Source organism: Sorex araneus, chromosome X, assembly GCF_027595985.1.
Source record: "Sorex araneus isolate mSorAra2 chromosome X, mSorAra2.pri, whole genome shotgun sequence".
NCBI classification, from domain to species: domain Eukaryota; kingdom Metazoa; phylum Chordata; class Mammalia; order Eulipotyphla; family Soricidae; genus Sorex; species Sorex araneus.
This window is the reverse complement of record NC_073313.1, coordinates 172,591,584-172,605,885: the sequence shown is the minus strand read 5'-3', so window position 1 is coordinate 172,605,885 and position 14,302 is coordinate 172,591,584. Positions and strand designations below refer to the sequence as shown.

General features: G+C 44.0%; 1 protein-coding gene across 5 annotated transcripts in view; it reads right to left on the bottom strand.

Annotated features, from left to right (window-relative positions):
* Positions 1–14,302, bottom strand: part of MAP3K19 (mitogen-activated protein kinase kinase kinase 19) — a 57,423-nt gene that overhangs the window by 1,537 nt on the left and 41,584 nt on the right. For 3 of the 5 annotated variants that reach the window (XM_004616503.2, XM_004616504.2, XM_012934501.2), the window contains 2 exons: positions 11,938–12,087; positions 9,576–10,273 (listed from right to left, as the gene is read on the bottom strand). In XM_004616503.2, the coding sequence (XP_004616560.2) occupies positions 9,576–10,273; positions 11,938–12,087 (848 nt within the window). The remainder of the gene's footprint in view (positions 1–9,575; positions 10,274–11,937; positions 12,088–14,302) is intronic. The other 2 variants (XM_012934502.2, XM_012934503.2) reach the window with 2 other exon arrangements.

Genomic DNA, 14,302 nt, shown 5'->3' with positions numbered 1-14,302 from the left:
TTTTTTTGGCTTTTTGGGTCACACCTGGATGCACAGGGGTTACTCCTGGCTTTGCACTCAGGAATTACCCCTGGCCATGTTCAGGGGACCATATGGGATGCTGGGATTTGAACCCAGGTCGGCTGCGTGCAAGGCAAACGCCCTACCCGCTGTGCTATCTCTCCAGCCCCGGGAGCTCAATTTCTAATTGGGAAATGCCCATATTGTTTTCCAAAAAGGCTGGACCAGTCAGCATTCCCACCAACAGTGAAGGAGAGCCCCTTTCTCCCCACATCCATGCCAAGACCAGTTGCTTTTGTCCTTTTGGATGTGGGCTAGTCTGTGGTGTAAGATGTTATCTCATTATTGTTTTGATCTGCATCTCCCTGATGATTAGTGGTGAAGAGCAGTTTTTCATGTGCCTTTTGGCCACCGAATTTCTTTTCTTTCTTTTTCTTTCTTTGCTTTTTGGGTCACACCTGGCAATGCACAGGGGTTACTTCTGGCTCTAACACTCAGGAATCACCCCTGGTGGTTCTCAGAGGACCATATGGGATGCTGGGAATTGAACCCAGGTTGGCCACTTGCAAGGCAAACGCCTTACCCACTGTACTATTGCTCTGGCCCCAACCGAATTTCTTCTTTGAGAAATGTTCTGTTAATTTCATTGCCCCATTTTCTGATGGGATTGGATGTTTTCTTCTTGTAGAGTTCCACCAATGCCTTGTATATCCTTAATATTAACCCCTTATTAGAAGGGTATTGGATGAATATCCTTTTCCATTCCGTAGACAGACTTGGTTTGAGTTTCGATTCATGTGTATAGTGTGTGATCTGCAAATGATTCATTCTCCGTTTACAAAAGTACCAATAGTAACCTACTTGGTTGAAAGAACTGGATAAAGTATGTATAGATTTTAAACTGACACATAATACTCAAAACTAGTAGCTACTACATATAAAAACTAGACACTATTCCATCATACTTCTGTTCAACATAGTTATAAACAAAATTCATACTTTAAGATGTAGTTTAATGAACTTCTACTTAGAATTCAATACTTTAAAATTTTGAGTGTAGAGGGAAAGAGGAGCTGTTTTAATAATACTGTGGTTTGGGTTCTTTACTCCCCTTAAGGAAATTTAAAATAATTTTTAAAAACAGCTGCAATTAGCTTATTCTGAGGCATTTTTGGTTAACTTGCAATCTTGATAATTTATGAAGTGAATTACCAATATGAATAGCCCAGATAAAATGGAAATAAAAATAAATTGCTATAAATGATTTTGAAATAAAAACTTCTGAAGATTCCTTGCCTTTAGAATATGTACATCATCAAAATATTTTGGTTTTTTTTTTTTTGGTTTGGTTTTCTTTTTGTTTTGTTTGGGGGCCATACTGGTGATGCTCAGGGGTATGTCCTGGCCCTTCACTCAGGAATAATTCTAGACAGGGCTTGGCAGGAAGCATGGGACACCAGGGATTGACCACATACAAGGCAAGCACCTTACGTGCTGTATCATCTCGCCAACCCCCCAAATGTATTTTCTTAACGTGACTACTTTTACTAGTTGTGATTTTTGTTTCTTCTTTCAATTAATGTGGCCAAGCCCAGTTATCCAGGGTACTTTTTTTTTTTAATAATCACTATCAAAAATTCTTAGGGGCTCTGGGGGCACAACCCGCAGGGAGTGCATGGGCACAACGATCAGCCAGACACTTGGTGGGTCACATCCAGCACTTTTCAGGGACAGGTGCCTAGAATGAGTGGGAGTCACCTGCACGTAAAGCATATGCCCAGCCCTTGAGCTATTTTCCCAGCCCTTATTATCTTAAATTCTTTTTTCTCTGCTTTTTGGGTCATACCCGGTGATGCACAGGGGTTACTTCTGGCTCTGCACTCAGGAATTACTCCTAGCGGTGCTCAGGGGACCATATGGGATGCTGGGAATCGAACCCTGGTTGGCCGTGTGCAAGGCAAACACCCTACCTGCTGGGCTATCACTCTAACCCCAAATTATCTTAAATTCTTAACCATTTTGCTTAATCCTTTCTTTATAGAAATTCCTGCCCCACAGCTTGGAAACTGGCCTCACATGCTGGGGGAAAATGCAGCTGAGATAGAGAAGGGAGCACCAAGTAGAGGATGTTGGGAGGACCAATTCAGGTTGAAAGACGTGTGCTGAAAGTATACCATATACCGAACATGAAGGCCACTCAATACCTCTATTGCAAACTATAACATCCTAAAGGAGAGAGAGTAAAAGGGAATGCCCTGCCAAAGAGGCAGGGTGGGGTGGTGAGAGGGATACTGGGATAATTGGTGGGGGTGAATGGGCGCTGGTGGAGGGATGGGTAAACGATCACTGTATGACTGAAATGCAAACACAAAAGTTCATAAGTTTGTGGGGCCGGAGCGATAGCATAGCGGGTAGGGCGTTTGCCTTGCACGCGGCCAACCCGGGTTCAATCCCCGGCATCCCATATGGTCCCCCAAGCACCGCCAGGAGTAGTTCCTGAGTGCAAAGCCAGGAGTAACCCCTGAGCATCGCTGGGTGTGACCCAAAAAGCAAAAAAAAAAAAAAAGTTCATAAGTTTGTAACTGTACCTCACTGTGATTCACTAATAAAAAAAATTTTTAATGCTGAGTAGAAAAAAAATTCCCTTCTTAAAATTAACCATGGCCAACTCACTACCACTGTTTTTTATATTAAATTTTATTTGAAGGGGTGGGCTTCCGAAGGGTGTTCAGTGGCCTGGGGGCCCCCACTGAAACTCTCAGCGAACACTCAGTTGATTGCAAGGGCCCAAGGATGCAATGCAGCTCCAGTCCTACCGTGCTGGGAATTAACTTGGCCACCCAGTGCTGGGGACATCCAGGATAGGATGCAAGGGGACCATGTTGTGTCAAGAATTGAATTCAGAGAGAATTCACCGAGCAACACCGGGGGGCCGGAAGGAGGAGGTGCCGCCAGCACACCTTCTCCAGATGGAGCCCTGGCGACACTGAGCAGCAACTAACACGGCTCCAGGATTCAGGACTGGGACACATCCAAGCCGCACAGCCGCTAATGCGGCTGCGCGACCTTTTCTAAAACCTGAAAATATACAATCTTTTAATGGAAAACTAATTATCAGATGCCTCCTTATTAGGGTTATCTTGTTTGGGGATATAACTCCCACTACAATAGTGAGTTTTGTGTTGAAATATGGAATGTAATCAAGGTGAAGAGAAAATAAAGTGAAATTCATCAGTTATACAGTTGGGGTGGGGGGCGGGGGGTATACCGGGGATTTTGGTGGTGGAATATGGGCACTGGTGAAGGGATGGTGTTTGAATACGGTATAACTGAGACATAAACCTGAGAACTCTGTAACTTTCCACATGGTGATAAAATTTTTAAAAACATAAAAATTTAAAAAAAAAGAATTGAATTCAGGTTGGGCATGAGCACTAACCTAATCTCTGCTGCCTGTACTCTTTCTTCTAGTGGGTATGTGTTAGATGCTGATTGTGTGTTAGATGTTTTGATGTTGTTCATATGCTTTTTCTTCCCCTTTACCCAAGCATTTTCCAGATCATTTTCATCAGTCAGCCTTTAAAAAATAAAATTCATGACTCTTCTACAACTTTGGTTCTCAGTTATGTGCTTCCAGTCTTAATTGCTTTCCTGAGCTCCAATTCCAGAGTGTCAGAAATTTCTATATATGAAGAGGACCCTCTTCAACTCCTCCCCTGATATCCTCCACAACTTACTATTTTTTTTTCCACTCCACATTTGATACAATAGACTACCACTCATCTTCATCATGAAGGAAGTCCTGATTCACTTTCTTCTGAATGTTCTGGAATATTCTTTTATAAAGAATATTTTATTCTTATATTCTTTTATAAAGCTCACTGCTTCCACCACCATCAAACCAAAGTCCAGACCTAAGCATGTTCTCAACTATCCTCCATTTAAAGGTGGACTCTCTTCTGCCCTACTCTCCCAAAGGCCCATTCCCCCCTCTCTTATCCCCAAATCATTTGCAATCCCTTACACTTTACCCCATACTGCAACAAACTAAACTTGACCTGACTTCCCAGAACCTAAAGCCTGCCCATGACAACACCTCTGCATGTTTCTTACTGTTTCCCCAAATTCAGTTATGCCACCTAATCACTTCAACTTCTGGGTCTTTAAAAGTGCCTTGGTGCCAGAGAGATGCTACAGGGGCTAAGGCACTTGCCTTGCATATAGTTTACCCAGGTTTGATCGCCAGTACCCCAGAAGGCCCCCCAAGCATGGTCAAGAGTGATCCCTGAGCACAGCCAGGAGTAAGACCAGAGCATTTCCAGGTGTGGCCTGACCCATCCCCCTCAAAAAAAGTAAAAAGTGCCTTTATTTCTGACAATCCGCACCTCCAAGGAATATTGTCATAGATCCAGGTGGCATTCTAGAGTCCTTAAGCTTTTGTTTTGTTTTCAGTAGAGCCCCCTCAGATGCTTGGGGGGCCATGCAGTGCTGGGGATCAAATGTTGCCTTCCACACACTAGAAATATATTCTGCCATTTGAGCTATCTCCCGTCTTTAGGATTTTAGTCATACAATTTCAAGAAGTAATTATAGATTTTTATAGACAATAGTTAAGGAAAATATCTCCTTACATTAAGGAATAGTTTGGGAATAATATTCTCCCTATTAATAACGATAAAAGCCTACCAGCCATGATCCAGAGACTTATAAGTAAATCTCGAAGGAGATCAGCAAATTGCATAGATCCTTCTGGACCCCGCACAAGGCTGAGTTGTCTGGGGTACCACAGAGGGGTGCAGATGAGCCCAGCACTCACCCAAACAGAGCCCCGGCAGCAGGAAACTTCCACACCTGGCCACAATGCTCCTGGCCAGACTCCATCACTCTGGATGAGCCTCATTCAGAAATTAATCTGTTGGAAAACTCAGGCATGCAGGTTTTGTGACTGAAACCTCCAGGCTTTCACGGAGTCAGGGATGGTATCCTTCCATCTCCCTGTACTTCTTGAAGCCCTTGCAAAACCACACATGCCCCCAAATGCCTCCCAGTTAAAAGGTTAACTTCAGCAATATCACCTCATTAAAAATATTTTATGTCCTTAGGGGGCTGGAGCAATAGCACAGCGGGTTGGGCGTTTGCCTTGCACGTGGCCAACCCGGGCTCGATTCCCAGCATCCCATATGGTCCCCAGAGCACTACCAGGGGTAATTCCTGAGTGCAGAGCCAGAAATAATCCCTGTGCATCGCCGAGTGTAACCCAAAAAGCTATATATACACACATATATATATACATATATATATATATATATATATATATTTGATGTCCTGGAGCAACATCTCAAACTCTACAACACAGATAAACCAAGAGTAGCACACCAGATTGGATGGGATGTTAGTGAATGGCATGCATTCAATCTCAATTAACAAAATATCTTCGCAGAAGGCTTAACCTGTAACTTTTTTTTTTTTTTTTGCTTTTTGGGTCACATCTGATTATGCACAGGGGTTACTCCTGGCTCTGCACTCAGGAATTACTCCTGGCGGTGCTCAGGGGACCATATGGGATGTTGAGATTTGAACCTGGGTCAGCTGGGTGCAAGGCAAATGCCCTACCCGCTGTGCTATCACTCCAGCCCCATTAACCTGTAACATTTTAATAATCTCTTATACAAGGGCTTAATAGCTGCATGGTGAGATACACAATCTTCACTAACTTTCTTCTGAGGAATTTTTTTATCATTCTTTTAGTAAATCATAACAATCAATACCAAATAAATTACTGAGGACATGTTATGGGTGTAGGCTTAGGGGGTGGTTGGGAAAATTGGAAATAATGGTGGTGGGAAGGTGCAGTGGTGGTGGAATTGGTGTTGGTGTACTGAATGTAACAAATTATGAATAAGTTTGTAAACCACAGTGTTTATATAAGATGTAAGAGGAAAATAAGCACTGTAGCACTGTCGTCCCATTGTTCATGGATTTGCTTGAGTGGGCACCAGTAACGTCTCCATTGTGAGACTGCTTTTTACTGTTTTTGGCATATCAAATATGCCACAGCTTGCCAGGCTCTACCGTGTGGGCAGGATACTCTCAGTAGCTTGTGGGGCTCTCCGAGAGGGGCAGAGGAATCGAACCTGGGTTGGCTGCATGCAAGGCAAACGCCCTATCCACTGTGCTATAGCTCCAGTCCAGGGGAAAATTAAAAAAATCCAGTTAACCAATAAAAAAATAATTATGAAATCCTAATTATATGCCCCATTCTCTGATAAACAATTTACGTATGCTATTTCACTTGACCTTTAGACTAGCCCTGTTGATCGATCACTGGAGGTATGAATTGTATCCAGTTTAGCTTATAAAGCAAAGTATGTTTCAGGAAGCCATAAAAAAGATCCAATACTTTCTCTTTAAAATTCTTCATAAAAGAAAATTGGATCACAATTTCAATGAATCAATAGATTAAGTACAAGCAACTAGAGTAGTTTGAAAAACTATGACCAAATCCCAAAGTTAACAATGCTCCATTGAGTGTTTTTTTTCTTTTTGTATGTATTTTGTTTTGAGGTCACCTGGGGGTGCTCAAGGATTGCTCTTGGCTCTGCACTCAGGAATCACTCCTGGTAGGGCTTGGGGGACCATAGAGGATCTAACCTGGGTTATTATGTGCAGGGCAAGTGCCCTACCCACTGTGCTATTGCTCCAACCCCAAGGGGATATGCTTTGTTTGTTTGTGGGTCACACATGCAGTGCTAAGGCTTTGTTCTCAGGCATCATTCCTAGGGAAACTGGGAGACCAAATGGAGTGCCAGAAATCAAACTCAGGTCTGCCACATGCAAGGCAAACACCGTACCTGCTATGCTATAGCACTGGCCCATCTATAGAATATTCTTTTTTTTTAATTGTTTATTAGTGAATCACCATGAGATACAGTTACAGACTTACAAACTTTCATGCTTGTGTTTCAGTCACACAATGATTGAGTACCCATCCCTCCACCAGTGCCATTTTCCACCACCAATGGTCCCAGCATCCCTCCCACCACCCCCACCCTGTTACCCCACCCCACCCACCCAGCCTCTGTGGCAGGGCATTCCCTTTTGCGCTCTCTCTACTGTTGGGTATTGTGGTTTGCAGTAGAGGTATTAAGTGGCCATCATGTTCGGTCTATAGTCTACTTTTAGCTCGCTTCTCCAATCCCGAGTGGGCCCTCCTAGTACCCTTTACTTGGTGGTCCTTTCTCTATCTGAGCTGCCTTTTCCCCCAGCATGCAAGCCCGACTTCTAAGCTGTGGAGTAATCCTCCTGGTACTTATCTCTACTGTTCTTGGGTGTTAGTCTCCCATTCTGTTACTTTATATTTCATCTGTGGAATATTCTTAGCACATTTATATTCCTTTTGTGAGATTTTGATTTTGGGGCTTTTATTTTTTTTGGCTTTTTGGGTCACACCCAGCAATGCTCAGGGCTGACTCCTGGCTCTTCACTCAGGAATCACTCCTGGCGATGCTCGGGGGACCATATGGGATGTTGGGAATCAAACCTGGGTCAGCCGCGTGCAAGGTGTGCCAGCCCTACCCGCTGTACTATCGCTCCAGCCCCAGTTTTGGTTGTTTTTTAAGGGGAGGTAGAAACAGCTCTGTGCCTGGACTCTGTCCGCAAATTTCCTGCTCAAATACATATCTAGAACTTTACTCTAGAGTACACATTCTTGTACTGGCCTACATGATCCCAGAAATCCACCAGGAAAGACTCTACATATAGGCCAAAGAGAGTGAATCAGGAAATCTAAAAGAGACACTGGGAGACCAGGAGACACATGGGCACCAAGGTGCAAGAATACAAACAAGGGGCCAGAGCAATAGCACGGCAGGTAGAGCATTTGCCTCTCACACAGCGGATCCTGGTATCTCATATGGTCCACTTATCACCACCAGGAGTGATTCCTGAGTGTAGAGCCAGGAGTCAGCCCTGAACATTGTGTGGCCCCAAAATCAAAACAAAGACAAAATCAGAATTGGAGGCTGCCTTATATTAGCTAGCTGAAAGCTGAGGAACTTGAATGTTTCCTCTAGGAAGGATAAAGTACACTTTCTTGAAAGGCAAAACACTGTGTTTAGGTCTCAGGCTTTCATCCTCCTCCACATGCAACTAAATTTGAGTCTCTTTAAGACAGAAGACATTGGACTCTGTGTATCCTAGAGGTCTGGTGGTGGCAGGCTCTAGCATAACACTCACCAGCTCTCCCCCACCATGCACACTAGCTTTAGCCAGAGTCAGCTCACTCTATTTTCCTTGAAATTAGAATGTGCTTATATAAGAATGGCTGGAGCGATAGCACAATGGGTAAGCCATTTGCCTTGCATGCAGCCAACACAAGTTCGATTCCTCCGTCCCTCTCGGAGACCCTGGCAAGCTACCGAGAGTAGCCCACCCACACGGCAGAGCCTGGCATATTTGATATGCCAAAAAACAGTAAAAGTAACAACAGGTCTCACAATTGAGACATTACTGGTGCCTGCTCGAGCAAATCGATGAACAGCGGGGACAACAGTGCTTATGTAAGAATAAGCAGAAAGTGCTTGGCTATAAAGCTTGAAGTCATGCCAGTGGGTGACTTCTAATGGCCCTTACAGTAACATTTTGCCCAGTTTTATTGCATTGATACAAGGAGATGCCAAGAAAAGCGAAAAGAACCAACTCTCTGGGGGCATTTTATTGTGCTTCTCTAAATATTCCCCCTACCCGATGCTTGATATGCTCCAACTACATATTTATCATCACTTTATAAGCAAGTGTTTCTGAGGAACCAGTATATTAAATTTGCTGCTCGCTAATTTTATCACTAAAAGTACTCAAGTACTTTCCTGAGAGTTAGTTTTAGAAATGGAAGGAGAACACTAGGGTTCTGGAGAGACAGTAGATAGAACAGTGGGCAGGACACACACCTGTATACAGCTGACCTCCATCCCTGACCCCCATGGGGTCCCCTGAGCCCGCCGGGCTGAGTGGCTCTCCTGAGTGTAGAGCCAGGAGTAAGCACTGACTGCCACTGCATATGACCCCAAAACAAACAACAAAAACCCCAGGAGAACACTAGTTGAGAAGAGAAGTAGCTTAGGAAACAAGGGATGTCATTCCAGTATGGTCCCCGGGAAAATGTTCCATTGGTGTATAAGTAGACTTCAAACAATTTTTTTGTATACCCGTTGATTTAGGGAAGTATTATTTGAACCTAATAATGCATTTATTTTTAGGGGTCACCTCCAGCAACACTTGGGCCATGCTTACGTGTTCACACTTAGAGGCACATTCAGGCATGTGTTTTGCCTCTTGAGCTATCGCCCAGCCTCTGATTAACTGAGGCATTTTCTCCTTGAAACATTACCCTATTCCCTGATACAAGAAGGAACAGAATCACCCGTGATTCATCATGATGCTACACAAAATTACTCCCCCTGATTACACAGGTGCAGCATGGTTTCTCTCATCACCCAGACTGCATGGGAAATGCCAGCTGCTTGAATTCTCTTTATGACTTATTCCTCCTCATCCTCCTCCAGTTTTCTGTTTCTTACCTGGTCAGGCACACATGCACAAAGTCTGCGGCATCTTCTGAGAAGTGTTCTGGTAAAGGCGGCATCAGTCCTCGGTGTGCTCCTATGTAAAACATGGCAGCCATCCTGTCCATAGAAGCCAGCGGAGGCTTCCCTGTGGCCATCTCAAACACGGTACAGCCAATACTCCAGATGTCCGACTTCCTTCCATAGCCAGATTCATTAATGACCTCTGGTGCCATCCAATATGGCGTCCCATGCATGGACTTAAGCATGTCACTGTGTGTGCCATTTAAGCCAGCCCAGGCCAGACGCCTGGCACAGCCAAAATCAATCAGCTTTATTATTCCTGTAGGCATGAGCATAACATTATTCCCTTTGATATCTCGATGCACCACACAGTTCTCATGGAGATAAGCAACACCTTGTAGAATTTGTTTTGTGTATTTACAGAACACCATTTCAGGCAGTGGCCCAAAACGGTTTATAATACTAGAGATGGAGCCACCAGGAACAAACTCCATGAAAATGCTCACAATGTTTTCTTCCAAGCATGTCCCCAAATAGGCCACAATATTGACATGGTTCAGTGCTTTGAGCAAATCTACTTCTTCTTGCAGTTTCCGGTATTCCTTTTCAGTAGCCAGTTTATCAGAGGTGTCCAGAGCCACTTGTTTCACAGCAATTAGCTGCCCTTGGCTAGTAAGACCACAATATACCTAAAATGAAATAAATACCTCATTATTAGGTATCTAAAACTTAATCTGTGCACACAAAATGCTACATCCTTCTCTTTCCCACTCAAACACCTGTCTTTATTCCCTGCCTAAATGCAAAGTATTTAAGCAAATTCAGTGTTTCAATGAAGCACACAAGGTCCCTGATAATGAATGTCCCAGCGGCTGAGTCAGACGGTCTGTACTAATCAGAGCTTCGAACACTGACTTTACCATTTCTGTCCTTGGAATGCTGGGGAAGTTGTATAACATTTTGACTTCAGTATTTCAGTTGTGGTGCCAAGACTTTCCTCAGTTATTGATGCCAACGAGATGGGTTTTTTGTTTGTTTGGCAAAGCTTTTCAATAAAATAAGTGCAACCAGACTATGGGGAGAGAGCAGGTCGAGGGGCAATGCAGCCTCCATCTTCATCATGTGAGCTCAGTGGTTCATTCTTTCCACCGTCTTACTGATTTCTGAAATGTACCCAATGAGGGTTATAACAGATCTTACAGAGGATCAGTTTTTTCTTTTTCTTTTCTTTGGGGGAGGGGGGCTTTTTAGGTCACACCTGGCTATGCACAGATGAACAGGGGTTACTCCTGCTCATGCGCTCGGGAATTAACTCCTGGTGGCACTCAGGGGACCATATAGGATGCTGGGAATCGAACCCAGGTCGGCCAAGTGCAAGGCAAATGCACTACCCACTGTGCTATCGCTCCAGCCCCAAGGATCAGTTTTTTCTTAACTAATCTGTAAATACTATTTAAAGTACAAGGAATTTAATTTAGACAGGTCTTTTTTTTTTTCTCAAGTTGGCAGTACTCAGGGGCTACTCTGGTTAGGGTTACTCTCCCAGGTGTTTGGAGACTGGTGATACTAGGGATCAGACCGACGGCTCCTGTTACAAAGTATGTGCTTCATTCAGCCCTTGAAGCCGTCAAGCCAACTTTTTTAGATGGTCTCTTATACAATTCAGAGAATCTTTTCTTTTTTCCCTTCTTTATTTTGACCTTTAGTTTCTGGTAATGTATTTTGAGCTGTTGAATAGTGTTGAATTTTGAGCAGTGCTCAGAAGCTAATCCCATTTCTGTGCTCAGGGGTCACTTTGGGTAGTGTTTGGGGAACCATATGGTGCTGGGCTTCCTACATGCATTCAATGCAATCAACCCATTGAGCCATCTCTCCAGCTCCAAATAAAGAAACTTTGCCTCTGAATTTAACCTAAGAGAAGAGAGGCTGGAAATCCAGGGGCATTTGTCATCATACAGAGTCTGGCTCTGTGCTCAGGAGTCACTCCTGTCGATGTTCAGGAAACCATAAGCAGTGCTGATGATCAAACCTGGGTTAGCTACATGCAAGGCAAGCACCCTGCATGCTGTACTATCGCCCTGGCCTTGAGAACGAGAGATTGAAAGAGGATGTTAGTGTCATATTTGATCCTTGGAACTGCCAGCACCAGACTGACTTGGGACATTTCCATTACCTAAAGCAGTGAATATCTTATTCCAGTTCCTTTGGGTTGGGCTTCCTGTTCCAATGGAAAGAGTTCTAATTTAAAGAATTTGGGTGGGGGGGGGGGAGTAATGCAGTGAGTATCAGAGAATAGGGAAATCTCAGGGGAAAGGGGGATTCTTGGTTTCATCATGTTTCCAAGTACACTTACTGTGCCGTAGGCTCCCTTCCCAAGGATCTCACCCTTGGTCCAGAGGGTAGGTTCTTCACACTTTAAATTATTTTCAGAAAATGTCTTATTTCCATTTGATTTGAGATATTTCTCCTCCTTGTCATATATTCTGAACCCATTATTGTATCGCTGGAAGAATGAGACAAAAAGAGGAGTCACCATTCAATACTGAGGTCCTTTCAAATATTCACCTTATTTTAATCTCATTTATGTCTCATCAGTGAAAGATACAAGCTTTAACCTTAAGCCAAATCACCAAGCCTTCCTTTTTCAAATGTACCAATCTTGCCCATTCTTATTGTTTTGGGTCAATATCCAGAATACAGACCCCCCAGCCCCTAAATGGCCAGACATTGTATTCCTTAGCCAGAGTGGTGTGTGGGAAGACCTGGACAATGCAGAGAAACAGGCATTATGGCAGGGGATATAGTGTTGAAATGTTGCATTCATGAAACCCAATCATTGACAGTATTGTAAAATTATAAAATACAATGATTGAAATAAAAATTTTTCTTAAATGCAGTCAAATAAATGTACACATGAACAAATTATATGTAGCCTATAAATCTAATTGGACTTATTTGCAGGCAGACAAATAGAGGGATCCTGGTGATGAGCTGTGGGGAAATAATAAATCTTAAGAAATTTCCCAGCCCTGAAGTAGCCCAAACTTATGAGGAGCTCAACCCTTTGAGATTGAAAATCTTGCGCTCTTTAGAGAAGAAAAAGCTGTAGCACCACCCAGATGCTCCCACTCAGAGAAGGACTGACCGTTTGGAAATGGGGAAGTTACAGGATAATCTAAAGGGCATGATAAGAATATGAACAGAAGGCTAGAGGGATAGTACAGAAGGTAGGGCACTTAAGGTGCATGAGGCCAACCCAAGTTCAATCCCTGGCACCACATATGGTACCAAAGCCCACCAGGAGTGAGCTCAGAGGCAGGCGTAAGCTCTGTGCACTGCCAGGTGTGGCTCCAAAACAAAACTAAACAAATACCAAGAATATGAAAGGACTGGAGCCGGGATGATAGTACAGCGGGTAGGGTTCTGGTCCTCTGAGCCATTCCAGGAATGATCCCTGAGCACAGAGCCAGGACCCATCAGCACCACCTGGTGTGGTCCATACCTCCCCCTCCTCACTCCACCACACACACACACACAAGAAAAGACCATCAACAGTGCAAGGCTTTGGGGCCAGAGTGATAGTATCACAGGCAGGGTGTTTGCCTTGCACGCAGCCAACCCAGGTTTAATTCTCAGACCCCATATGGTCCCCTGAGCATCAACAGGCAGAAGTAACCCCTGAGCACCATCAGTTGTGCCCCCCCCCAAAAAAAGAGTGCAAAGCTAAAACAATTTGGAGAAATGATATATAACCTTTTATTAAGTGCAATTCTCTGCCTTTTCCACTCTGGAAAAGCCTGTGTTTGTCCCTTACATATCTCGCCTTGTCTCCCCTCCCATTTATCTAAATTTCTTCAATAAAAATTATTTTGCTTCACTATTTGGCCTCCCTCTAAAATTTTCTAATAGGGAAGGTGATCAACCTGGAATGCCTGTACTGAGGTTAGACCTAATTTTCCCTTTCCTGCAAAGAGGAATTCCTCATGGCACCCAACAGTGAAGAAACCCGGCAGGCACCACAACACCAGAGAATTCTCTGGGCCCCCTACCTAGCTGATATTTCCAGGACCCCAACATGGAACAGGTGCAGTCTCCCTGCCTTCTCCAGATGAAATCCCGGTGACCACGAGCTTCTACAAGCATGGCTCCGGTATGTGGCTACAGGACTATTCCTCCGACCTTTCCTGATATACAAAGTGAGCAATGGAAAATAAATGATCTAGCGTCTGCCCCTGCCCAAAACTAAAGAGCGGCGACATGCGGGGCCTCATGGGATGGGGGCATGGAACCGGCCCCTCTCCATGCACCGATGAGGCCCCAAGTTGCCACCCACGAACGGCTCCTGGCTCCTGAATGGCCATCATCCCAGAGGCACACAAAAAATCTCAGAACCCAGTGGCTTTTGGCAAAAATCTCTCCAGACTTATTACTAAAAGATCAGAAATCCAAGATGCTCTTCATATCAGCAATAGAAAACAAATTATCTAATGATGTCTTTTTGGCAGGTCTCAATGTTGGGAAAATTCCAAATAATAATGGTGGATCTTTTGTCGAAATATTGAATGTGATCAAAGAAGAGAGAGAGTAAGGTGGAAATCATCCACCACATAGGTGGGGGGAGGGGAGGGATGGGGTTCTTGGTGGTGGAGGGTGTGCACTGGTGAGGGGATGGGTGTTTGATCATTGTATGACCGAGACTTAGACTGCAAAGTTTTGTA